The 24,867-nt window shown below is 50.4% G+C and overlaps 1 protein-coding gene across 1 annotated transcript; it reads left to right on the top strand.

Moving 5' to 3' along the window:
• Positions 1-1,097: 1,097 nt before the first annotated feature.
• Positions 1,098-3,227, top strand: LOC129197896 (coiled-coil domain-containing protein 81-like). The gene is made up of 4 exons (XM_054806700.1): positions 1,098-1,847; positions 2,065-2,126; positions 2,495-2,648; positions 2,866-3,227. The coding sequence occupies exons 1-4, from the start codon at positions 1,730-1,732 to the stop codon at positions 3,225-3,227; spliced, it is 696 nt and encodes a 231-aa protein (XP_054662675.1). The 5' UTR covers positions 1,098-1,729.
• The last annotated feature ends 21,640 nt before the right edge of the window (positions 3,228-24,867 follow it).

Genomic DNA, 24,867 nt, shown 5'->3' with positions numbered 1-24,867 from the left:
AGAAGGCTGAGGGATGACCTCATAGCAGCCTACAACTTGCTCGAGGGGGAGGTGCTGATCTCCTCTCTCTGGTGACCAGTGACGGGACATGACGAAATGGAATGAAGCTGCATCAAGGCAAGTTCAGATTGGACATTGGGAGAAGGTTCTTCACTGAGAGGGCTGGAGGTCACTGGAACAGGCTCCCCAGGGAAGCGGTCACGGCACCAAGCCTGTCAGACTTCAAGGAGCATCTGGATGATGCTCTTAGTCATATGGTTTAGGTTTATAGGTAGTCCTGCGAGGAGCAGGGAGTTGGACTCGATGAGCTTTACGGGTCCCTTCCAACTTGAGATATTCTAGGGTTGTGTTCTAACCCGCAGAGGGCTGTGATAAGTGACGCAGGGTCTAGTTGGAGGCCTGTATCTAGTGGTGCCCCAAGGGTCAGTGCTCAGTCCGGTCTTACTCAACATATTCATCCATGACCTGGATGAGGGGACAGAGTGTACTCTCAGCAAAATTCCTGATGATACTAAGCTGGGAAGAGTGGCCGACACACCGGAAGGCTGCGCTGCCATTCAGCGAGATCTTGACAGGCTGGAGAACTGGGCAAAGAGGAACCATATGAAATTCAACAAAGGCAAGTGTAGGATCCTGCACCTAGGGAAGAACAACCCCAGGCACCAGTACAGGTTAGGGGTTGACCTGCTGGGAAGCAGCGCTGTGAAGAAGGACCTGGGAGTCCTGGTGGACAACAAGCTCTCCATGACCAGCAGCGTGCCCTCATGGCCAAGAAGGACAATGGTGTCCTGGGGTGTATTAAGAAGAATGTGGCCAGCAGGTCGAGGGAGGTTCTCTTCCCCCTCTGCTCTGCCCTGGTGAGGCCACATCTGGAGTTCTGTGTCCAGTTCTGGGCTCCCCAGTTCAAGACAGACAGGGAACTACTGGGGAGAGTCCAGCGGAGGGCTGTGAGGATGATGAGGGGCCTGGAGCATCTCTGGTATGAGGAAAGGCTGAGAGAGCTGGGGCTGTTTAGCCTGGAGAAGAGAAGGCTGAGAGGGGATCTGATCAACACTTATCAATATCTAAAGGGTGGGTGTCTAGAGGATGGGGCCAGACTCTTCTCAGTGGTGCCCAGTGACAGGACAAGGGGCAACGGGCACAAACTGGGACACAGGAAGTTCCATCTGCATATGAGGAAAAACTTCTTTACTCTGAGGGTGACCGAGCCGTGGGACAGGCTGCCCAGAGAGGTTGTGGAGTCTCCTTCTCTGGAGAGATCCAAAACCCACCTGGACGCAATTCTGTGCAACCTGCTCCAGGTGATCTTGCTCTAGCAGGGGGGTTGGACTAGATGATCTCCAGAGGTCCCTTTCAACCCCTACCAATCTGTGAATCATGGGCCTGAGAGAGCACGGACAGACGTTAGCTGGACAACGGACACAGAGGAAGGAGCCGTGGCCTGGGCCCCGTATGATCACCAGGCACTGGCACAGGGGCGGTGGCGGCCCCGTCACAGAGGGCCAGCAGGTCAGTGGGTGACACGTCCCCATGATCAGCAGCGCACGGTGGCCGTGTCACAGCAGGTTGCAGGTTGATGGTGGCCGTGTCACAATGGGCAGCATAGTCAGCAGTGGCCGCGTCACCATGATGTCACACTGAGTCTGTGACACGGTCGCACAGGGGTATAAAAGGGGCTGCAGGGCGGTGGGTCCCACACCCTGGAGAAGTGTCCATAGGACGAACAGGGATGAGCTCCCACATGGCTGTTGCCACTAAGGAGCGACCTGCCCACATGAGGCAGATCAAAATGGACTTCTGGGATGGCATGGAGCACACCTTCATGATGTCCAGCATCAGTGCCAAAGGTACAGGCATCCACAGCCACCACATTGTGGTGACCAAAGGTTGTGGCGTTGTCTGGGTGAGACTCAGCACTGCAGCCATCTCAGAGATGTCTCCATACGAGGCTGGGGATGGTGATGACTCTTTGTGTCAGCCACCTCACCACAGCTCAGGAGTTGGTGGTATAGAGAGGAGAGCCGGTGGATATGGATCATGACCTGGTTTTCCTTTGCTTTCCAGTGCGAACAGCCATCTGGGATGCGGTGGCCGAATACATCCAAGAACAACTGCTGCTGCGGAAGGTGGGTCAACTCTTTGTCCATGACCTTGTCCAGGGGGTGGGGAGAGGGTGGTCCAGAGGGAGGGCACACATCCCCAACATTGGACACTTCTAAGCTTCAGCTGGACAGGGTGCTGGGCCCTCTTGTCTAGACTGTGCTTTTGCCAAGAAAGGTTGGACCAGATGATCCTTGAGATCCCTTCCAACCTGGTATTCGATCATTTTATGATTCTGTGACTCGGCATCTCCTCCCCAAAGCTCTCCCCACTGCCCCAGCTCGTGGACTGGGCAGGATCCAGCTTGAAGCGCCATCCCTGGACAGGACCACCTCTAGCTCTTTCCTCCGGCCAGTCCTCACCCTTCTGCCTTTCCCTTCTCTTCCGCTTGCAGGGGGTCCGAATTCCCTCCGTTGGCTCCTTTGACGTGGTCCCCACATGCATCCAGGCTGGGGATGAGGTGGTGATTGTCCAGAGGCCCGTGTTTCGGCTGGCCAGGAACCTCGTGGTTGTCCACAGCCTCAGGGACAACAAAGACTACCTGCCCGGTAAGCAGGAGGATTAAACCCTGGTTGGTTGCATGGTCATCACATCCCTCCCCTGGATCCGAGACGCTTCTCCAAAGCAAACTGTCCTCTCTGCGGAGAAGGTCCAAAAATGGGGGTTTTTGTGGGCAATGCAATGACTGCAACAAGCAGCCCTTGGGAAACCCCTGCAGAAGGACCACTGGGTGAGCACCTCCATCCCTCTCGTGTGTTTTTACAGGCCATAAGGAGCTGGAGCCCCTGAAATATGCCAGGGTGGCCAAAGCTGCTTCTGTGTCCCGGCAGAAAGTGGAGAACTGCATTCAAGGCACCATGTCCCTCCTCTCTCACTGCCTGGAAAAGGGGGAGAACGTTGCCCTTGTCCTGAGGGACGTGGGCGTGCTCCTCATCGAAGGCACGAGGGTACAAATGAAGTTCTACCTCAGCTTCTTGGAGAGGATGTCTGGGAAGGAGAACTATGAGAAAGCTACTTTTAAGGTGAGCATTTTGGCTTCTCCACGGCCCAGGTGGTTTGCACAGCGGTGCCCCAGCACTGCTTGTGAGTGGCCCACCAGAACTTGGTCAGCCACGCAGGCCAGGTGAGAGCTACGGTCCTACCAACCCTCACTGCCTCAGGCTCCTCCGATATTGAGTGGCTCAGCCACGCTGAGGATGTCCTGCCATCTTTGTGCTCCGCCGTTACAGGTCCCCCAGCTGCTGGACATGGTGGTGTCCCCAGTGGTACCTCTGGCTTCTCTGACATTTTCTGGCCGTCTCATCATCTTTCCTGAGTGAGTACATCTGCAGATGTGACCTCTAGTTGCTCAGGTGTGGTTTGGTAGCATTTGCTCCATGTGACCACAGGTGTCCTGCCACGAGGGCACCAGGCAGCGACATGTCCCCCCTGCCCACAGTCCTTTGTGTGAGGCAGATCTGATGGGAAAGATGGAGGACTTCAGGCAACTCTTCGCAGGCTGACTTCACTTCCCACGATAGTCCTTGGGGATGGGGTGTAGTCAGCGCGGGGAAAAAGGGGGGTTTTGTGCAACGCCAAAATCTGTGTGCGAGCAGGGGATCGTGGCAAGTGGCAAGGGCTGGTGGTGCTGTGGGTCGTGCTGTGGGTCATGCTGGTGTCATCTCTTTGTCTCCAGGTTTGAAATGTATGTTGTGCGCAAACAACCACCAAGGAACCCTCCCAGGAGAAACGTTGCTGGTGAGGACAAGGAGAAGAAAGAAGAGGTTTTGCCAGGTTTCAACCAGCACAGAAAATGTAAAGCTGCTCCTGGCTCCTTTCCGCAGCATAGCCATCCTGCTTCTGTGATATATCGGGGAAAATCCTTCAGTGATGATTGTCAGAAGATCTGACTAGTGCCCTAGCTTCATGACAGCTCGGCACCGCCTTTTCTGCTAATGACTTCATGGCTTCCACAGAACCGAACCCCAGGGTGGGATGTGCCCCAGGGCGCAGTGGGAGGCTGGCAATCCAAGGCCCTCGGGAAATGACCCCTCTGCAAGAGTCCCTGTCCCAGCACCAACTGGCTCCTCATTCTGAAATCTGATGCTGATAACACGGTCACAAAACCACGTTGCACCTTGGAACTGAGGTGCCAGGCAAGCCCCAGTGTCGGGGTGGCTGCGAGGGGAGCCATTGTTTTGGGAAGGGGTCTGAGCACCTCTGCGTGTCACCAGAGAGGGGGCCTGAGCACCTCTACATGTCACCAGGGCCGGTAGTATCCCAGCAATGCTCTTCTGACAAGGTCTCTCCTTCCCAATTCTAGTGGCATTTGCTGAACTGTCCTTGCTTGCCTCTTCGACCTTGACTCAGGAAGCTCCACAGCTCCAAGAAGCAAAGGAGAAAGGAGGCTCCTCTGGCGAAAAGCAACCTGCGACCAGCACACCCAAGGGCAAAGCCAAGCTCAAAGGCCAAGCATTGAAGCAGGGCCAAGCATTGAAGCAGGGCCAAGCATCAAAGCAGGGCCAAGCACTGAAGCAGGGCCAAGCACTGAAGCAGGGCCAAGCGTCGAAGCAGGGCCAAGCGTCGAAGCAGGGCCAAGCACTGAAGCAGGGCCAAGCACTGAAGCAGGGCCAAGCGTCGAAGCAGGGCCAAGCGTTGAAGCAGGGCCAAGCGTCGAAGCAGGGCCAAGCGTCGAAGCAGGGCCAAGAATCGAAGCACAGCCAAGCGCAGGCAGCAAAATCTCGGAGCTGCAGAGGAGGGGGACAAGGAGAACAGAAAGTTCCCTTTGGAAGCAAATTACCATCGTTGAGCTCTGAGACCAGGCTGCCCGAGGAGCCCACCTACAAGGTCTTCGTGCCACAGCCACCAAGACCTGAGACAACAGAATTACTGAGATCAAGGCCTGAGATGTTCTGGTCAGTGCTGAAAGAGCCACAGAAGACCATCTTAGCTGGATACAGCTTTGATCCCTCCCTTTTGGTGCCACCAATCTACGAGAGGTCCAGGTCTGCGCAATGCCAACCACCAAAGACCACATCAGTGGTCTCCAGGATGGAGTGGCCCTGGCTGGAGTGATCATGGCTTGGAGTGCCTGGAGCTGAGGGAGCACCGCCTGAGGTGATGCCAACAGGTAGGTGATTGGGATCTGTGTCGTTCTGGGTGCTATTTCCTTGCAGAAATGCAGAGTTAGAGGGACAGTGGGGACTCTTCCAAGAGCCCTTGGTTCTGATTGACGGGGGGCTCAGTTCCATCACCGGGGGCAAGGTTCTCCTTCTCCAGTGTTGCCCTCTCTTCTGTAGCCTCAGGCAACACACAAGGCCATGTTACTTGGCTGTGTTTGGAAGGCCTGACTAACCGCAAGGCTGCTCTGGGCCGGAGAGGGGACTCTTTCTTCCCAGCTCATTGCTGCTTTAGATCCCTGGTGGGAAGAGAAAGGATTTTTGGGTGGGTCTGGCACAGCCTGGGAGCAAACCGCTGCTGCTGGAGCAGCTGCAGAGGGAGAGAAACGGCTGCCCTCCGCTCAGTGTCCTCACCTGAAGCCATCTAAGGGGTCTGCGTGTGGGGAAAGAGTTCCCAAAACCTGCAGTATTGTTTGAGAAGAGTCTCTCTTCTTTTGCAGAAACCCATCTGTGTTCAGAACACGAGGAGCCCAGGAAGGAGATGAATAAAAGCACAAAGGAGAAGTTGCAAAAAAAGCGTCGACTCTTCTGTTGTTCCCAATGGTCCTTGACCGGAACAGGGGAGAGGGGTTTTACAGTTGGCCATGGCTCTGAGATCAGCCCAACATGGCGCTGGAAGCAAGGCCACCTGAGGGACCTTCCTCAGGTCTTTTTCCATCCAGGGGACCTTTTGCATGGCTGCTATGGAAAGAAACCAGCTTTCTGGGGCAAGAGAGGGAAAGCGGGCACTTGGAGCTATGTAGCGAAGCACTGAATGTCCCTGGAGGGGAAAGGAGAGGATACCAGTGCAGCTGGGGAGACATGAAGGGCACCTACACGCAGGAGCAGTGGAGGCACCTGAGCTTTCACCCAGGGCCATAAGGGAACGAGGAAGGCACGAGAGCAAGGTTGAGCCCAGCTCCACTGGGCTGGACTTTCTACTTCCACTTGGGGTAGAGCCAGATCTCTTTACCATCCTATTTATCTCCCCGTTTATCCAATTTATATTCTATTTTTGGCTCTACTTCTGAAATCCTCCAAGTAGATCGGCCCTCTGGCCAACCCATGGGCCACCTGCAGTGACAGAAGGCCCATCTCCTGTCCCAGCGCTATGGCAGTCGTGTCCCCTGCTGTTACCTGGCATTTTTCTCCTTGCCCAAATCCATGCTACTCAACCCAGGAACCCAACCGTCCTTAAAGGAAGCTTCTACTTAGGACCCCTCCAGCATCTGGGAGAAGGGCCGAATGATGAGGGTCTACCAAGCCAAAGGCCACTTTGCAGGGCCGGATCTTTCTGCACCGGTTTGCAAGAGATCCGGGGGTGCCAGGCTGGAAATTTGAACACATTGTTGAAGTGCCAAAATGGAGAGATCTGCCCAGAACCAGGAGCTCAGTGCTGGGCTGAGTTGTGTCTCTCGCTGGGGAGTCTGTAATGTCCCCCTGTCTAGCTGAGCGTGTCAAATCAGGTCTTTCTACTGAGGGAAATCACAAAATCATGGAATAATTCTGGTCAGAGGGGACATCGAGAGGTCTCCAGCCCAACCCCGTGCTCAGAGCAGGTCCCATCAGGCTGCTCAAGGACATGCCCAACGGAGGGAGGTATCAACACCACCAAAGTCTTGTCCCTCTGGCTACAAGAGCTGCCCACCCTTTGGGTAAAAAGCTCTCCTTCTTAACTTCCAAAGCCTCATTTTTGAGTCACAACCATCGTGGTTACAGCACAAAGCATCTACATGTTTTTATTGTCCAAAGCTGCATCTTCAAGGCACTAAAACCTATTTAAGGCTCCAAAAGCCTCAATTGAGAGCCTAAATCGGCATTTCCAGAGTCCAAAGCCTCATACAAGTGTCCAAGCCCTCATTTTTAATGGTCCAATCTCGCGTTTTTAAAGCCCAAACCCTCATTTTCAAGAGGCAAGCCTCATTTTCAGGGCCCAAAGCGTCACTTTTTAAAGGCCCAAATTACCCCTTTGGGGGTCCAAATAGTCATTTTTAAGGTCCAAAGCCTCGTTTTTAGGAAACAAGCCCTCATTTCTAAGTTCCAAACCCTACTTCAAAGGTTCAAAGCCCCATTTTAAGGGCCCGAGGGCTCCTTTGCTGGGACCAAATCCTCATTTTCAGGAACCTCAGTCTTTAGTCTTAGGATTATTTTTAGGATCCACTCCACACTTCGGAGGGTCCAAAGCCTCATTTTTAGAGTCCAAAGCCTCATTTTAGCATCCGAACTTCTCATTTAGGGAAAATTTTAGTCTCAGTTGTTTCATGTCCAAAGCCTCGTTTTAAGCCTCCAAAGACCTTAGCTTTTGGTACCAAAGCATCATTTTAGGGCACAAAAGCTAATTTCAGCATTCAAAACCTCATTTGCCTTTCCAAAGTCCCGTTTTCAAGGCTGAACCCCTCCAAACTCTCCTTTTGAGGGCCCAGACCCCTCTTTTACAGCTCTAAGCCTCCACGGAGTGCCCAAAGCCCTGTATTCTGGACCAAAGCTTCATTTTGTGGGGCCATAGAGGAACCAAGAGGTTCCCCTCGTATTCAGGGTCCAGAGCATCATTCGTAGCATCTCACCCATCCTTATTAGTGCCCAGAGCCTCATTTGAGGGCTAAAATCCTCAACTTCAGGCTTCAAACTTGTCTTTTATTACGCATAGACACTTTTTTACAGGCTACAGTTTCATTTCTTGGGTCTAAAACCTCATTTTTAGGGCAGAAATCCTCTTTTTAGAGTGTAAAGCCTCATTTTCCTTTCCAAAGTCTTAGGTTTTGCTTCCAAAGCCTCATTTCAGGGTCCAAAGCCCTTTTTTTTGGCTCCAGAGCCTTGTTTTTAGGGTCCAAAGGCTTACTTCGAAGTTCCGAGTCACAGTTTTAAGGTCCAAAGACTCATCTGAAGGGCCCAGAGCATCATTTTCAATGACCCAAGTCCGACTGTGAAGGTCCAAAGCCTCGCTTTAGGGTCCAAAGTCTCATTTTCACGTCCAAACACTCAATTCAGCTCCTAAAGCCCCATTTCCCTCATTTTTAGGATACTGCCTGTAATTTTTAGGGCCCAAAGCCTCATTTTCAGGGTCCAAAGCCTCATGGGTTTTGTGTCCAAATTCTCATTATTAAGGCCTAAAGTCGTATTTTTGTTTTCCAAACCTCAAGTTTGATGGCCAGAACTCTCATTTATAAAGTCCAAAGCCTCATTTTTAGGGTCCAAATCTTCATTTTGGGTCCAAAAACTTTCAGTTGGACCTGATGCATCATTTTCAGGGTCAAAGTCGCAGTTTTCACTTCCAAAGCCTCCGTTCTAGGATCCCAACTTCATTTGAAGACACAAAAGCTCATTTCAGAGTCCAAAGCCTCATTTTTGTTTCCAAACCTTACATTATAGGGCTCAAAGCTTTGTTTTTACAGTCCAAATTCTCATTCACAGGGTCCGAACCCCTCTTTTACAGATCAAAGTCTTATTTTAGGACTGATTTTTAAGGCCCAAAGCTTCATTTTAAGGGTGTAAATGCTCATCGTTAGGGCCAAACCCACTTTTTTTAAGGTCCAAAGCTACATTTATAGAGTCTGAACTATCGTTTTAGGTCCCAAAGCAAAATTTTTTGTTTCAAAGTTTTAGTTATAGAGTCCAAAGCATCAATTCTAGGGTCCAAAGCGTCAATTTATTCATCCAAACCCTCGCTTCAGAAAACAAAACCTCATTTTGGGGCTCAACGCCTCATTTTCATTGTTCAAAGCCTCATTTTCGGGGTCCAAACATGTTTTTCAGGACTGAAAGCCTTGTTTTTAAGGCTCTAAGAATCTGCTTCAGATCCAAATCTTCATTTTCACCATACAAAGACTCATTTGTAGTGTTTTAAGCCTCCTTTTAGGGTACCAGGCCTAATTTTTAGAGTTCAAAGCCTCAGTTTTAGTTTAGAAACTCAGATGTTGAGAGTCGAAGCTCCCAAACCGCATGATTTGGAGCCAATGCTGCATTTATAGCGTCCAAATCCTTATTACAGGACACAAACCCCGATTTCACGGTCCAAAGCCTCATTTGTAGGCTACAAAGCCACAAGTGATGGTACAAAGCCGCATGTAAAGAATCCAAACTCTCATTTTCAGATCCAGACTCTCATATGGAGTTACCAAAGCCTCCTTTATGTGCTCCAAAGCCTCATTTTTAAGGCCCAAAGTTGGGTTTTGAGGGGCCAAATACCGATCTGTAGGGACTAAACCCTCTTTTTAGGGATCAAAGGCTGGGGTTTAGGGTCCAAAGCTTTATTTGGAGGCTCCAAAACCTCATTTATATGGCCCAGATCTTTCTTTTGGAGTCCAAAATCTCATTTTCTTGTCCAAATCCTTGGGTTTGGTTTCTAATCCCAAAGCTTGAGGGTCCAAACTCTCAGTTTCAGGGCCCAGTGCCTCCTTCTTAGGGTTCTAAGCCTCATTTATCGGGTCCAAATAGTAATTTTTAGGGTCCAAAGCCTCACATTCAGAGTTTAAAGGCACAATTTCTGTTTGCAAGTCTCTTCTTCAGGGCCCAAAGCCTCATTTTTAGGATCCCTCCACTCATTTTAAGGGTCCCAAGCCTCATTTTGACAGCCTAAATGCTCCTTTGCAGGGTCCAAGCCCTCACCTCAAAAGCAAATCCTGAGTTTTAGGGTCCAAAGGTTTATTTGGAGAGTAAAAGGAGTCATTTCTAAGGGCCTAAGCTTCATTTGGAGTGTGCAAACAGTCACGTTTATGGTCGAGATATTCATTTTGGGGTCTAACTCTTCCTGGCCTACAGTCTAATTGGAAGGGCTGAAAGCCTCATTGTAGGGCCCAAGCGCTCAGTACCTTTGAGGACCGAAAGCCTCATTTCCAGGGTCCAAGCCCAAACTTTGAGGTCCTGAAGCCTCATTTTGGGGGACTAAATCCTCCTGTTTTGATCCTAATGACTTGTTCTGAGGGTACAAAGCCATATTTCTATGGTCTGAAGCCATAGGCCTCGTCTGCGGTAGTTTGTTGTTCTACGCAAGGTGGGCTGCCCTTAGCATCCTGCCTTTCGCAGCAGCAGGAGCTGCAGCATTATCTGCGAGGGCAGGATCAGGCCCCTGGCTGCTGGAGGTGCTTTTGACGTCCCTGGTGGCGTCAGCCAGGGCTGTGGGGCTGGGCCGGGCCAGGCTGCCATGACAACCGCCCCCTGCCCGCCTTCAGCCCAGAGCCTTCCCCGGCCAGCCGGCCGGCACTGCGGCAGCCAATCGGCTGCTGCCGTGGGAAGCGCGGCCACTCAGAGCTCTGCGTGCAGTGCCCAATCCCAGCGCTGCTCTGGGGAGGCGGCAGAGAGGTGGGAAGGCCTGAGGGGAGCGACCCGTCCCCAGCTGAGGCCCGGCCGCTCCGGCCCGTCCAGCCCCCGGCTTCTCCCGGACCCCTCGGCTTCTCCCGGACCCCTCGGCGTCCTGTGCCCCAGGAGCTCCTCAGCGGTAGTTCTTCCGTTGGTCTTGCCTCCTCAGGGCTGAAGCACGCCCCCCCTGTGGCTGCAAAGTATTTCTGGTGGGGTGCAGTCTGCTTTCTCTCCGCAGACTCCTGAAAGGTACCCACTCAAAAAGTTTTTATCTCCTGTTGCAAGGATGACCATGGTTTGTAGTGGCTCAGGCTTCCTGCCAGGACTTGCAGTGTCTGTTGGCCACCTCAGGAGGGAGCAGAACTCTTGGGTAAGAGAGTTCCTCCAGATTCCTGCAAGGCAGCTGCCAGAGGACTTTTGTATAAGGTGGAAGCAGACCCATGGCCGGTAGCTGCCTGAGTCTCTTCCCAGTGTCACCGAAATCTGGGAATAAACCTCGTAACACCAATGTAGTGTTAAAAGGCAGGCATTCTTTATTGCAGCGCTGGATGCACGGGGAATCAGCTCCACCCAGTGTGCATGCCAGGTGATCACCAACACACAGGTTATGTAGGATCAAAACATACATATTCATCGTTTTTCTCAGAAAAGGCAGTCCTATGATAATCATTTCTTGGAATCCATTTCCATATTCTCCTCCCCGTCACGCATGCTCAGTGATTTGAGTTGGTGGTCCTCAAGGGTCTCTGGTGGTTGGCAGTGGTCTCGCAACCGTGCCCGCTGCGTGACCCTCTTCTTGCAGGCATGCGCAGTATCCTTGCTGTGGATGCACCTGTCCATAACGACTTACTTCATAAGATTAACATCTCCAAATCTATTGTTCAGTTTGGTAGGGACTGTACATGGGACATAGCAGCATTGTACCTTGCCATGGTCAGTGAGCTTCATTACCTATTACCTTGGTTACAAACTAATTATCTCAACCTGATCCTATAGTTTCTGTTTCAGGGCCCCTATCCCACGGTTACATTTCCCCCCTTTGGAAGTTTTGAAATTGTAACTTTTCCAGACTTCCACTCATATTTTCCTATCCTAGACACATTGCAGATGTTCTTAAACTTGTAACCGTAGCACCTACACCCCAGTGTGTCTGCTCATGTTTCTCTTTTGCAAGTTCTAACATAACTTGCGGAGTTACTATTACCTGATTTTCTGGTGTTACCCACCATCCTTCCCTATTCTGAGATGCTTTTAAGTGCTCTGCCAATTGTTCATCTAGTTTGCTGTATCTTGCTTTGAAATTTGGAATTTTCATCTGTTTTACTGCTACTAGTGCAAGGATACCTTGTCCTGCAGCCTCCTTTGCAGCTTTATCCGCCAATCGATTACCGTCTCATCAAATTGATGAGCGGTGCAATGCATTACAGCCACTTCCTTTGGTTTCTGCACATCTTGTAGGAGCTGAAGAACTTCCTCCTTATGCCTTATCGGTGATCCTTGGGCCGATAACAGTCCTCTTTCTTTCCAGATGGCTCCATGAGCATGGATCACCCCAAATGCATATTTGGAATCCGTCCAAATGTTTACCCTTTTCCCTTCTGCCATCCGTAAAGCCTGCTTTAACGCCACCAATTCTGCTTTCTGCGCTGATATATTTGCAGGTAGTGTCCCTGACTCCAATACCTCGTCGGTGGTAACAACAGCATACCCGGCCATTCGCCTCCCTTCTTGCACGAAACTGCTTCCGTCCGTAAACAGTTCCCGATCAGGATCCTTCAAAGGTTCGTCCTTCAGGTCCGGCCTGCTGGAATAAACTTGTTCAATTGTCAGCAGGCAATCATGTCCCAATTTCTCGGTAGGATTTTGTTGTCAAGTTGTTTGGAGAAATACCCCACCAGTCGCTTCCAAGATCCCAGCCGTTGCACCAGCACTCCAAGGGCCAGATGTTGCCTTTCATGCACAAACAGCTCAAAAGGTTTGGTTAGATCAGGTAAACCCAATGCAGGGGCCATCATTAATGCCTTTTTGAGTTCTTTAAATGATTTGTGGCATTCAGGTGTCCAAGTCAGGTATTGGTCTTTGGATTCCTTCAGGGCTTCATATAGGGGTTTCACGTGCAGGTCATAATTTAGAATCCAGAGCCGACACCACCCAGTCATTCCCAGAAAGGCTCTCAGTTCCTTTGGACTGTTAGGTTCGGGGATCTGACAAATGGCTTCTTTTCTTTCATTTCCCAATTGTCTCTGTCCTTGAGATATCTCAAATCCCAAATAAATCACTGCGTCTTTCCCTGTCTGGGCTTTGTTTCTGGAAACTCTGTATCCTCCTTGGCCCAGGAAATTCCATAAACTGATGGTCATTTCAAAACATGTTTCTTTGCTTTTTGCTGCTATCAAAATGTCATCCACATACTGCAACAGTGTACCTTCTCCTTGATTCTGTTTCTTCCACATTTCTAACTCTTTTGCCAATTGATTTCCAAATAGCGTGGGGCTATTCTTAAATCCTTGCGGAAGTACAGTCCATGTTAGTTGCATTTTTTGTCCTGTAGCAGGACTTTCCCACTCAAAAGCAAATATGCTTTGACGTTTTGTATCCAGAGGTATGCAAAAGAAGGCATCCTGTAAATCCAGTACAGTAAACCATTTATGTTCCTCTTTCAAAGATGTCAGTAAAGTGTATGGATTGGCCACTACTGGGTGTATATCTTGAACTATCTGATTTATGGCCCTTCGATCCTGAACTAATTGATATTCCTTGCCTCCTGATTTCCCTACTGGTGATATAGGGGTATTGTATTCTGATTCACATTCTACTAACAACCCATATTCTAAAAATTTTGTAATTAATCCCTCTAATCCCTTCCGAGCCTCCCACTTAATAGGATACTGTTTTTGTCTTACCGGCTTGGCTCCAGGTTTTAAAGTCACCTTTGCCGGTTCTGCCAGTTTGGATCGTCCTGGAACTTCACTTGCCCATACCAAAGGGGTTACTGCATTGTCCACCACTTCTTCTGGACTCTGTTCCTCCTTGGAGGAATCCTGTAACATAAACACTCTCGCCTCTATGGCTTTAATTCTGGTGTTAGTAATCTAATTTCTCCATCTTTAAAAATTATTTGCGCATCTAATTTGCTTAATAGATCTCGTCCCAATAAAGGCAACAGGCATTCGGGCATGTACAAAAATTAAAACAGTTTGAAGAAAGGCCAGTTCTCTTCTCGTCCCCTCGCACCAACAACCTCTGCTGATTTATGGCTGAGTTTTGCTTTACATGTTTATTATTCTCAGTCAAGATTGCCAGAATTTTCCATCCCTTCACATTTGTCTGACTTCTTTTTCTTTTTCTCTGTTGTTATACACAGGCCAGGCTACTTCAAGCATTTCGCCTAAGTCTCTGGACTCAGCCCCTTCCAGTTTCTGGAGTTTTTTCTAGGGCTGATTGTCCCATAAATATAGAGGCCAATTGTATAGCTTCTTCTGTGGCGGGTTTTTTTTTGTTTGCTTGTGGTTTTGTTTGTGGGTTTTTTGGTTTGTTTTCTTCTCTGGGTCCAAATTAGTGTATTTTCTAGCAGTCGCCTTTAGTCTTTCCATAAAGGCTGAAGGGGACTCATTTAATTCTTGTCTCACTTCATAAAGTTTAGACCGATTAATTGCTTTTGGCATTGCATGTCTAATGCCAAACAAAATCCACTTCTGAGATCTAGTCAGCATCCCTCTGGGCCCCGGTTGATTAGGGTCCCACTCAGGATTTGTAGGTGGAAAATTCTGGTCCACTGTCCCTTGTATAATCCCATTAGCATGAGCTCCTTCTACTTGTTTTCTGGCCATATTCAACCATTTTCTTTTCAATATCTTCCAACAAAGTATCCGACATTACTTGCAAATCCTCCCAATTGGGGTTTTGGGTTCTGATTATTGTTTCAACTACTTTGGCAACTCTTTCAGGATCATCCCGATAAGTGCCCGCAGTTTCTTTCCATGCTCTTAAATCAGTTATTGAGAAGGGAACTTTTACCATTACCGGACCCTCATTACCAACCGCCTGTTGAAGAGGGGCCTGGAGGGGAGTGAATCCGTCTCCTCCCCCTCTTCCCCTTGTCCTCCCAGCAACCAGGCTGAATCCTTCCGCCTCCCCTTCTACAGGAGGGGCGGAAGCATTATTACCCTCCAGATTTTCATCCCCCTGATCATTTCCTAGCCTACTACGAGGTGCAACCAATAATTCAACATCATCTGCTTGAAATTCACATTTAAAACACCGCTTACCAATATCACAAGCCGAGCAACCTTTGCCAAATTTTTATCAGGTTCCTGCCCCTTTAATGCCATTACCGCAGAACTAGGTGAAACCAATCCACATTGCCTTTGCCATTCCGGATGATTTCGCAGTGTGAAAAACAGATCTGCATATGCCATTCCATTCCATTTACCCTCCCTGTTACAAAACAGCATCAATTGCAAAGTTGTGTTATACTGCAATGTCCCATTTTCCGGCCACTTTTCCCCACTCTCTAAAGTATACGGTGGCCACCAGTGATCACAATGTTCAATCAATTGTTCCCGAGTCAAAGGATCAATTCTTCCCAGATCTTTCCAGTGCTCCAAAATGCATCCCAGTGGTGTTTTTCGTGGGATTGGTTTCTTACTTGGAAAAGTGCCCATCTCGCAGGGACTTAGTGGTTGTGATTGTGCACTATCACAAGCACTCAGTCAGAGGGACCCCAACCCGTGTTAGAGCTCCCTCAGGGATTTCCCCTGCCACCGGAAATCCCAGGGATTTCTCCTGCCACCCAAAATCCCAACCTTGGAGGCTTCCCCTCCCCTCTGGGCCCTGCTCCACAGGCTTTCGCTTAGCAGAGACTTTTCCCTGAGACGTCTCCCTAGCCCAACTCTGCGCAGCTTTCACCGCGCCTTACGAGCAGGCCTCTCATGCTCCTGGTGTGGGCCTGTCCCGTCGCGGTGGTGAGAGCCACGGGGCTCCTTGAATAAGGCCTTCAACTCGTGCAAATATTCAGATCAAATAAGAATGCCTTTACCTCTCCCAGGGGTCTTGCTCAGAGCTCCTCGGTCCGGGGATCGGAGGTTCTCCCCGAGAATTACCCGGTGCTGGCTGGAGGTCCTGCGATCCCACAGATCCGTCGAGGTTCAAAAGCAGTGTCCCATCTGGGTTGCCAAAAACTGTCACCGAAACCCGGGAATAAATGTCGTAACACCAATGTAGTGTTAAAAGGCAGGCATTCTTTATTGCAGCGCTGGATGCACGGGGGATAGCTCCACCCAACGTGCATGCCAGGTGATCACCAACACACAGGTTATGTAGGATCAAAACATACATATTCATCGTTTTTCTCAGAAAAGGCAGTCCTATGATAATCATTTCTTAGAATCCATTTCCATATTCTCCTCCCCATCACGCATGCTCAGTGATTTGAGTCGGTGGTCCTCAAGGGTCTCTGGTGGTCGTCAGTGGTCTCGCAACCGTGCCCGCTGCGTGACCTTCTTCATGCAGGCATGCGCAGTATCCTTGCTGTGGATGCACCTGTCCATAACGACTTACTTCATAAGATTAACATCTCCAAACCTATTGTTCAGTTTGGTAGGGACTGTACATGGGACATAGCAGCATTGTACCTTGCCATGGTCAGTGAGCTTCATTACTTATTACCTTGGTTACAAACTAATTATCTCAACCTGATCCTATAGTTTCTGTTTCACGGCCCCTATCCCACGGTTACAGTCCTGTTGGCAAGAGTCAGCTGGAAGCAAGGGACGTGGTCTCAGCAGCCCCACAAGAACTGGATGCTGTTGTCCTTCTCTCGCACCAAGCAGCATCCCTCTCTCCTGCGCACATCTCTGCGTGTCCCTCCTGACCTGCTGAGGATCAGCACCACCCTGCACCTTCATCTCCAAGGTGTGAACAAGGAGCAGATCTTCTCTGTCCACCTAACCTTTTTCTCTTTAGCCTGGGAAGGACCTGAAACGATCCTATGTTTAGGCATGTCCACCAGCAGTGGAAGATCAGTGCTGAGCAGAGCCGCCGCAGCTGCCTTGCCGTGCCGCTCAGAGGCAACCTTCCTTCCTGCTCCCATTCCCCAGCATCTCCTTGGCCTTCGGGCAGCTTTCAAAGCTCACAGGCAGGCAACGCCGAGCCATGGGAATGCCCCGCTCCTACTTTCTCCCTAATATTTCCACAGTGAGTAAATCTCCATCCTTTTAGGGCTCTCAAATCTATTATTTTTACATTTGCAGTGGATTCCCTGGCTGGCCCTGCTATTAATGAAAACCTCCAGGAAAGTTCCTCAAATACAGCTTTGACTTTCTGCCCAGGACCTGTGGACAAGGGGAAAAAAAAAATAAAAAATAAGGCAACATTAATAAAGCAGGAGGTTTCTATTAAGTCTGAGGGACTGGACACTCTGGCTTTCTTGGATGCTGAAATCCTCTAGTGCGAGCTAAATCTCATACACTTCATTTTCCCAATCTCTCCTTCAATATATTTTAAGAGAGCATTGCTAGTAGCAGAGTAAATAATGCCCTAACTGCAAACGTGGGGTCTGCAGGGTGGTGTGGGGTCAGCCTATGGGCTGTGGCATCCTCCACTGTGCTCTGCTTGTGGTCTCAGCCCTCTCTCCGTAATCAGGGGGTTGAGCTTGAAGAGGTTTTAATTAGCCGCGAATACAAATAACAAGCAATTCCTTGGAGGCTGGGGAAGGAGGTGGGTGAGCTAACGTTATGGAGATGTGCACTGAGTCACAAAATAGGCAAATCAGCGAGCTCTGTAACCAACACCACCTTGGTGTCAGCAAACCTCCCCCAGCCCTCTTTCCTGCTAGCAAGACGCGTTTCCCACCTGCCCGCGAGGGAACTCTCCATTTGCAGGCTCTGCTGTCTTCTTTGCACAGCACCTGCTTTTTATACCTCTCAGCTCCTCCTAAAGATGCCGGGTTTCCTTGGTAAAAGCTGTTATCTGGGAGCGTGCACGCCAGCTTTCGCTGCAGAAGAAAAGGGAGCAAGTCCATGGGGTCCTGCGAGCCCAAGTCAGGCTGGGAGATGACTTGACTTTGCTTTTATGCCTTTCACTGCTTCGCAGAGCACGCTGAAGGTGAGCAGCATCGTCAGCGCGGGCAGGTGAGGGACCATCTTTGTGTCTTGTTTTGGCACCAACAGCTCGCACGCAGCCACCAGCCTGTGACGGATGCTGCCAGCACAGGCGCAAGGGTTGCTTTCCATTTGTGTGCTGGCACCTCTTTCACTCTGGATTGCTGTGCATTGCTGGGGATGGGGCTGCTGTGCTTGCAGAAGACATGAGGACCAAACGGATTGTTGCCTGGGGCTGTTTTGGGGAGTAAATCTGAAGGGACTGTGCTAGCTAGAAAGACATAACCTTCCTTGGGAGCAGGAGCCTGCATGTTCTTCACAGTCATTCACGCTGGTGGTTTTAACCCAGCAGGACTCTTAGGTGTTGCTATAACGCAAACGCTGATGCTTTCTGATCGTGCCAGAGTACCAGAAGCACCTTTCTCCCGCCTGAAAAACGCCAGGCCAGTCCCAAGCTGCAGAGGCAGCAGAGGTCAGCCAACGTCAGGCAGGAGCCTTGAGCTCAGAGCGTCCTGATGCTGACACACACACAACCAAAGCCTCCTGCAATAAGCAGTAAATGAGAGAAGGGGACGGCACCGATTCAAATTAATAAGATGCATTTCTGGGGCTTGAGAAGCCAACTGTGAAGGGCTCTGGCCCAAAGTTGGGAGTGCAGGGCTGGAAAGCACCATTTGGACGAGAGGCACAAATCCACTGGCAGTTCTGAGTAGCCAAAAAAGGACTATTTTGGACTATCTGCCCAGTTCACAGGCCACCTAGTCTGCAAACACATCCCAGCCCTCTCTACAAGATCAAGGTACGTAAGGCACGATACAAATGTAAATCTCACTTTGAAAGCCACAGTGAGTGGCCCTGCTTTGTGACGTGCTGCCTTTGTCCTACGTAACACTCAGAAACCAAGGTGTAATCACGTTGTTTTGGATGCAAAGCTTAGAAAGACCGTCTTCTCCAGCTGAAGTTTCCTCTAGTGGAAAGATGCATGGAGGAACAGCGCTGGGATGGGCAGTTGTAGCTCTTGGATGGAGATGATGCATTCTAGGGCTGGAACAGCGTGGATCCGATCTATTCCTAGCAGTGCCAAAATTGCTCTGGGTTCTTGCTGTTCCCTGTCTGGCCAGGGCTGGGAGAGGCTGAGAACTGCGTCTGTAAGCAGTGCTCTGCACAAAGCACTGCGGGTTTGGGATGGATTGATAGCTGCTGTGATTTTAGATGTCATGTGGCTTCACACATAGTCGGTAAAGCTCCTCTCCATTTTCCCAGTAACCAAACGTGAATCACATCACAACAGGGCTCCATTGCCATCCACCCTGAGAAAGCAGCAATGGCTTCTTCTACTAGGTTGGTAGAAGGATGGTAACAGCATCTTCATAGCACTCATCCTCCTTGCCCTCTGCCCCACTTGATCCATCACAGGTCAAATTCAGCGCTGCCACCATGAAACACGTGGCCTGCTCCTGTTGGGGAGAAGGGTCCAAGGATGATGCTGTGAACAATTCACATCCTTGGTAGGTGAGGTGTGAAATGGGTCCCTGAACAGATGATGTAGCTTTAGCACTGGGAAAGCATCACAGCACATCCGTGCAATGGCTCGCTCAGGTGGGGCCAAGAGCACGGAAGCTGGTTTCCTCTCTGCAGGCTGCGCTGTGGGAAGCCCTGCGAGGAGCCGGGTACAGGATTGCCCTGGCTCCATCCCCCCGCAGTGGTTTTACAGGCCCCGGCAGGACTCGTATTGAGTGGAAGCACGTGAATTGAGGGGAGGGGGCAGAGAGAGAGTAACTCCCTGCGAGTGGCCAAATGTCATAAACACACTCACTAACCACTTTTCAGAATACACACGTAATCATAGGTGGTATTTATATTTTTACCACCCCAGTGGGACTTTGGCATCTAAATCGGATTTTCCCACCCTGACCCAAATAAACGTTCAGGAGTGGAAAGAACAGATTGCCTTTGCTGGAAACAACCGTGTGCTCATTCCAGGGGGATGGCAGCTGAGCGATCCTCATTTCTCTGGACCACTTAGACCTTGCAAAGCTCCCCCCTCTTCTCCCCGAGCTCTGGAGAACCCACTCACATTGGGCCTGATCCAAGCTCCACCAAAGTTGGTGGAAAGTCTCCGTCTGGCTCACACAGATTTTTACCAATCCCTTGACCATTAAAATGGAGCCAAAAAGGTTGGGTGGGTAGAGTCCTAACATCTCCATCCCTCCTCAGAAAAATCTTTACCCACATTTCAGACCTGATCCCTGAAATGTGCCTCCATTAGGAATGGACACGGGGGAGCGATCCCCAGGAAAGGGCCGCCCTCCCCTACCCCCAGTAGGGTACCTTTAAGGCCACAGGCTCCCCAACTGCCAGGATAGCCCTTGATGGCTATTTGCATAGCCATCACAGTGGCCTCCTGATGTCACAAGCTACCTCACCACATTCTGTTCTGGACCCTATAAATACTGGCCCCCCAGCACTTGTCCCACATTCGCTGAGCTTTCGAGTCCTCAAATTCTCCAGTGGTTGGAAGAATGAAGAGACAAACAGGCGAAGCGAGCGGGCGCTCACCTCTGTGTGGGCGCCCACAGGAGGAGCTGCAGGAGGCGCGGAGGAAGAGGCTGCGTCAGAGGGGAGGCACCATCAGCTACGCGGTCCTCTTCCACGTAGCTGATGGTGCAGAGCCAATGGAGGTGGATCCACCTGAAGACGAGGAGGAGCCGATGGAGGTGGATCCACCTCCAGGATGGCTCCCCTGGCACCACAACATCGTGCCAGGGCTCCCCTCCACACCACCATCCACGCGGTGCCGTAGGGTCATCCGGCCAGTGCCCCACCGCCAGCCCTGCCTCCGCGCTCGGCGCTAGCCGGGAGGCTGACCCTCCGCGCCTGGCCGGCCTGCAGGCTTCCTTCCCGTCCCCCGTCCTCTGCCCTACCCCTCACCCCTTCTGAAGGGGTGTCATCTCTTCTGCACTGAGCCCCGAGAAAAGGGGACAAGACAACATGGCGTCACAGCTTCAGCCGCTGCGCCAGGAGAAGTCCCTCAGCGGGCCACCGAGGTCCCTGGGGCCTGGAGACGGGGTCTCTTCAGCCTGGAGACGAGAAGGCTGCCCGACGGGAGGCTGCAGAGGAAGCCAGACGCTCCACGGCGGCACACAAAGAACAGCAGTGTGTCAAGCACAATTTATGGGAGGATATAAAGCTTGTGAAATAATTCAACCTGTAATGGACTCTGACTGCTGTGTTGCCGCAGCTGGTGTAGGCTGCTGTTCTTGATTTTGGTTCTCTTCCTCATCTTTAATTTAAAAGGGCTTGTTGAATTTGAAAATAGCCCACTAGCAGCCTGCTAGTACTGTTGGTTCCTAATGTCTTAACAGTTGTTACGATGGATTTGGGGGCTGGGTTTTGGGTTTTGCATGTTTTCAGTTATTAGGAACCTGAAAAGAACCTTTATTTCTAGCAGTGATGACTCGAAACCTGAAGTTAGGTTGACATAAAGCTCATCAGGGATAAAATACTAATACCTACTTTTCTGAAATTCTTTCAAAATCCAGTGTGAGAATTTTACATTCCTACAGTTCCAGTGTTATAAGGGTTTTCCAGTCCCTCGTAGAAGCCGCTATCCTAGGCTACAGTTGGGGAAAGGGTTAAAAATGGCCTAGCTGCAGGGGGTAAAGGAGATTCCTTTGCGTGGATTGCAGAGGGTAGAACAAGGGCCTCATCTTCAGGGGATATTGCAGTGAGGAAGTTAGGAAAATTGCTAGGTTGGAGTCCTGGAGGTTGGCCAAAGCAGAGGAGGCCTGCTCTTTACCTGCCCTGACGAGAGAGGGAGTAGTACACGGCTGTTTCCCCTGTGTGGGGAGAATGGGACCAGATAGGAATCCCATGCGGTGCAGGGGCTTGCCAACACAATTTCTGTCACATTTTTAAGCTGTGACCTAATTTGTGGAGGTGAAACCAACTTTTTAAAGCTGGCTTCCTAAGGAAGCAGATTTCGGGGGCGGGGGGCGGGGGGGGGTTGTTGTTGTTCATGTCTGCTTCTGTGTGTAGAGAAGCCACACAGGTTTTTCAGAGAGTCAGGGTGCTAACAGTGTGTGCTCCAAAGTTACTGCCCACTGTGGAAATGGTACAGTAGAGCCCTTAGATATGTTTCAGCTCTGAGAGCTACAGTCATGAAACGCATCTTTTGGAAAATTTGTTTCATCAACATGGATGCCATTGGAACTAGCTGCTCGTACCAGAGAGCCTCTGTAGGATTCACCTGCAGTGAATAAGCTAGGTGAACCTCCAAAATGTAGCTGCTTGGTTTTGTTTGGGGGTTTTTGTTCGTTTATTTGCTTGGTAATAGGCCTAGAGCTTTATGAACGTGTAGAAACGCATGCGGTCATCTATGTGGCAGCAATTAGAAATCGTTTCACACGGGATGGTGACCATACACCTCTGTCGCATCCTGCCTTTTCTGTTTGCAGCAGCTGAAAGCTCCCAGCATGGTCTCTTCCATGGGGTGCAGACCTTCAGGAGCAGACTGCTCCAGCGTGGGGTCCCCCACAGGGTCACGAGTCCTGCCAGCAAACCTGCCCTGGCATGGGCTCCTCTCTCTCCACGGGTCCACAGGTCCTGCCAGGAGCTTGCTCCAGCATGGGCTTCCCATGGGGTCACAGCCTCCTTCAGGTGCCTCCCCCTGCTCTGGTGTGGGGTCTTCCACGGGCTGCAGGTGGAATCGCTACACCCCCTCATCCTTCCTCCATGGGCTGCAGGGGGACAGCCTGCTTCACCATGGTCTTCACCACAGGCTGCAGGGGGATCTCTGCTCCGGTGCCTGGAGCACCTCCTCCCCCTCCTTCTGCACCGACCTTGGTGTCTGCAGAGTTTCTTACATCTTCTCACTCCTCTCTCCGGCTGCAAAAGCTCTCTGTTTTTTTTCCTTCTTAACTATGTTATCACAGAGGCGCTGATTGGCTTGGCCTTGGCCAGCGGCAGGTCCGTCTTGGAGCCGGCTGGCATTGGCTCTGTCAGACACAGGGGGAGCTTCTGGCAGCTTCTCACAGAACCCACCCCTGTAGACCCTCACCGCTACCAAAACCTTGCCATGCAAACCCAACACAGGACCCTTGGAATATCTCTATCCTTTTCTATTTGGATTTCCACCTCCTCCATAAAGCAAACACCATTTCTGGCTGTGTTTAGACTGTCAGGCAGGCTATACTTACATCAGGCAGAATATAGTCATGAAAAAAAGAAAGGAGGTTCATGATTAATGCAGAAACATTGCTTCCCCACCACAGGATGAGCCATGTCCTAAAGGCTCTCCTTCAAGCAAAGCTGCTGCTGACAAGAAAATCATTGACCTTCCTTACACTACAGAGGAAGGCTTCTGAAAGACAGCTTTTATTAATGGTATCTGCACGTGCACGTCTGCGTGCCTCTCTGTGCGGACGTATAGAGACAGCTTTTTTCACAGCAGAATGTTGTGCAGCGGGTAGCAGCTCCCATGCTTGCTGAGCTCACCTCGGCGTTAGCAATGAGCGGTGTTAAATTATATCCTCACCGCTACCGTCAGCAGTTGGCTCTTCCCGAGGAGGACCCACACCTTGGCTGCTGATACCTGGCTGGGTGTGTGAGGGCTCCTGCTCTGCTCTGCTCCCTCCCGTGCTGTCACTGAAATTCGGGAATGAAAGAAAACTCCTTAACACCAATTTAGCATTAAGAAGCAGGCATTTCCTTTATTGCAGCGCTGGGTGTCAGGAGGATAGTTCCTCTAATCAGGCACCCCTAACGCTGGTTCTCTTGTCATATTTATACACAGATGTTACAAAGATTACAAAGTGGTACGCTCCCCGTTACAATAATTGGTTCATATTTCTTCGCCTGGTATGCAAACTAGAACGCATGCTCAGTTCCTTTCTCCGCCTCTATCTTTTGAGTAGGTGGGATAATTTGGGTAGGGGGCTTATGAGTCGGTGGTCGTGGGGACCCTGGCCCAAATTACCTTTCCCCTAGTCTCTCAATATTTCGGTGTTGGTAATTGTTTGCTGTACGCCTCACCAAGATAAGGATGTTGCTGGAGGCAATTAATGTCCTCCCTTTCTGCAAGTATGTACATAAGGACCTTGAAGTGTCTTGTAGCTCCTCCTTTTTCTCATGATGTGTAGCAGGTGCTCATTCTAAGAATCGTTAGCCTTCTACCTAAAGTAATAATGAAGAGTTTCTTATCACCTATAATACAAGTAGGCCTTCATTACAGGCCTTTCTTCTTGGCTACGTTTTCTTATTATGTATAATATAAGCAGGCCTTCGTTACAGGCCTTTCTTTTTGCCTGCAATGCTGACACAATCACGGGCAAGTAAATACAGGTAAATTGAGGCCATTTCCTTTCTGAGGCTCTTAGGCCAACATTTTACTGCACCCCTAGAGATTTTAACTCACATCATCCCCCTCCATCCCATACCCCTTTGGAAACATTTAAATATGTTATTTTTTTTTCTGATATAAGCTGTGCCAAAGCTTAGTTCCTTTAGGAAGACAAACTGGCAGTGGAAACATTGACGACTATCCAGGCAAATACTGTATTGCCTAAGAACCTTTATTTAGATTGCTCCGTTGCAGGGGGAGTTGGTTGGTTGTTGGATTTTTTTATTTTCTTTTTGGATGGTGCTAAAGATGCCATAAAATTAGCTACAGTATTATTCCAGTGATTTGTAGACTTCATAGTCATGCGCCTTCAAAATTAAAGGCAACCATGATAAAATGAAGCAAATAAAGAGTCTTGAGGAGGACATAACCCCTTTCCTCCATGCTCCCAGCAGCCACCGAAGCCAGTGGGGGTCCCAGAAGGGCAGGAGCTGCAGGGCTCGGGCTGAGCGGCACGGAGGATCCTTAGGAAGGCTTTGTTGCTCTGCCACGGGGATATTAGTGTTTCTGGCTAGCTGACAGCATGTGCAGCGAGTGTAAACATCTGGCTCCAGCAAAGAGATGCAGACGAGGGAGGGCAAGTTATGCACGAAACAGGGTCCTTGCGATAGCGCCCAGCTGGGCAAGGGCTGTCTCAAGGGCTGTCTCCAGCAGATGTGAGCAGAACCGGGTGCGAGGGCCCGCAGCACCCTCAGGGAGAAGCGGGCACGGGCAGAGGGAGATGCAGCCATCGGTGGGAGGATGGTGGTTTTGCAGTGGAGCAGGGCGCTTGCCCCGGTGCCTCTGCAGCCTCTTGGCTGGCTCATCCCAGGGCCTTGGGAGGTGGTGAGAAAGG

Source organism: Grus americana, chromosome 30, assembly GCF_028858705.1.
Source record: "Grus americana isolate bGruAme1 chromosome 30, bGruAme1.mat, whole genome shotgun sequence".
NCBI classification, from domain to species: Eukaryota; Metazoa; Chordata; class Aves; order Gruiformes; family Gruidae; genus Grus; species Grus americana.
Note: the sequence above shows the minus strand (reverse complement) of the source record. Positions and strands in the feature narration are given on the sequence as shown.

Excerpts from the sequence above, each read along its gene's own strand:
- LOC129197896 (XM_054806700.1), top strand. The coding sequence starts at position 1,730 with ATGAGCTCCCACATGGCTGTTGCCACTAAGGAGCGACCTGCCCACATG. Across the intron at positions 2,127-2,494 it reads AACAACTGCTGCTGCGGAAG|GGGGTCCGAATTCCCTCCGT; the intron begins GTGGGTCAACTC and ends TTCCGCTTGCAG. Across the intron at positions 2,649-2,865 it reads CAACAAAGACTACCTGCCCG|GCCATAAGGAGCTGGAGCCC; the intron begins GTAAGCAGGAGG and ends GTGTTTTTACAG.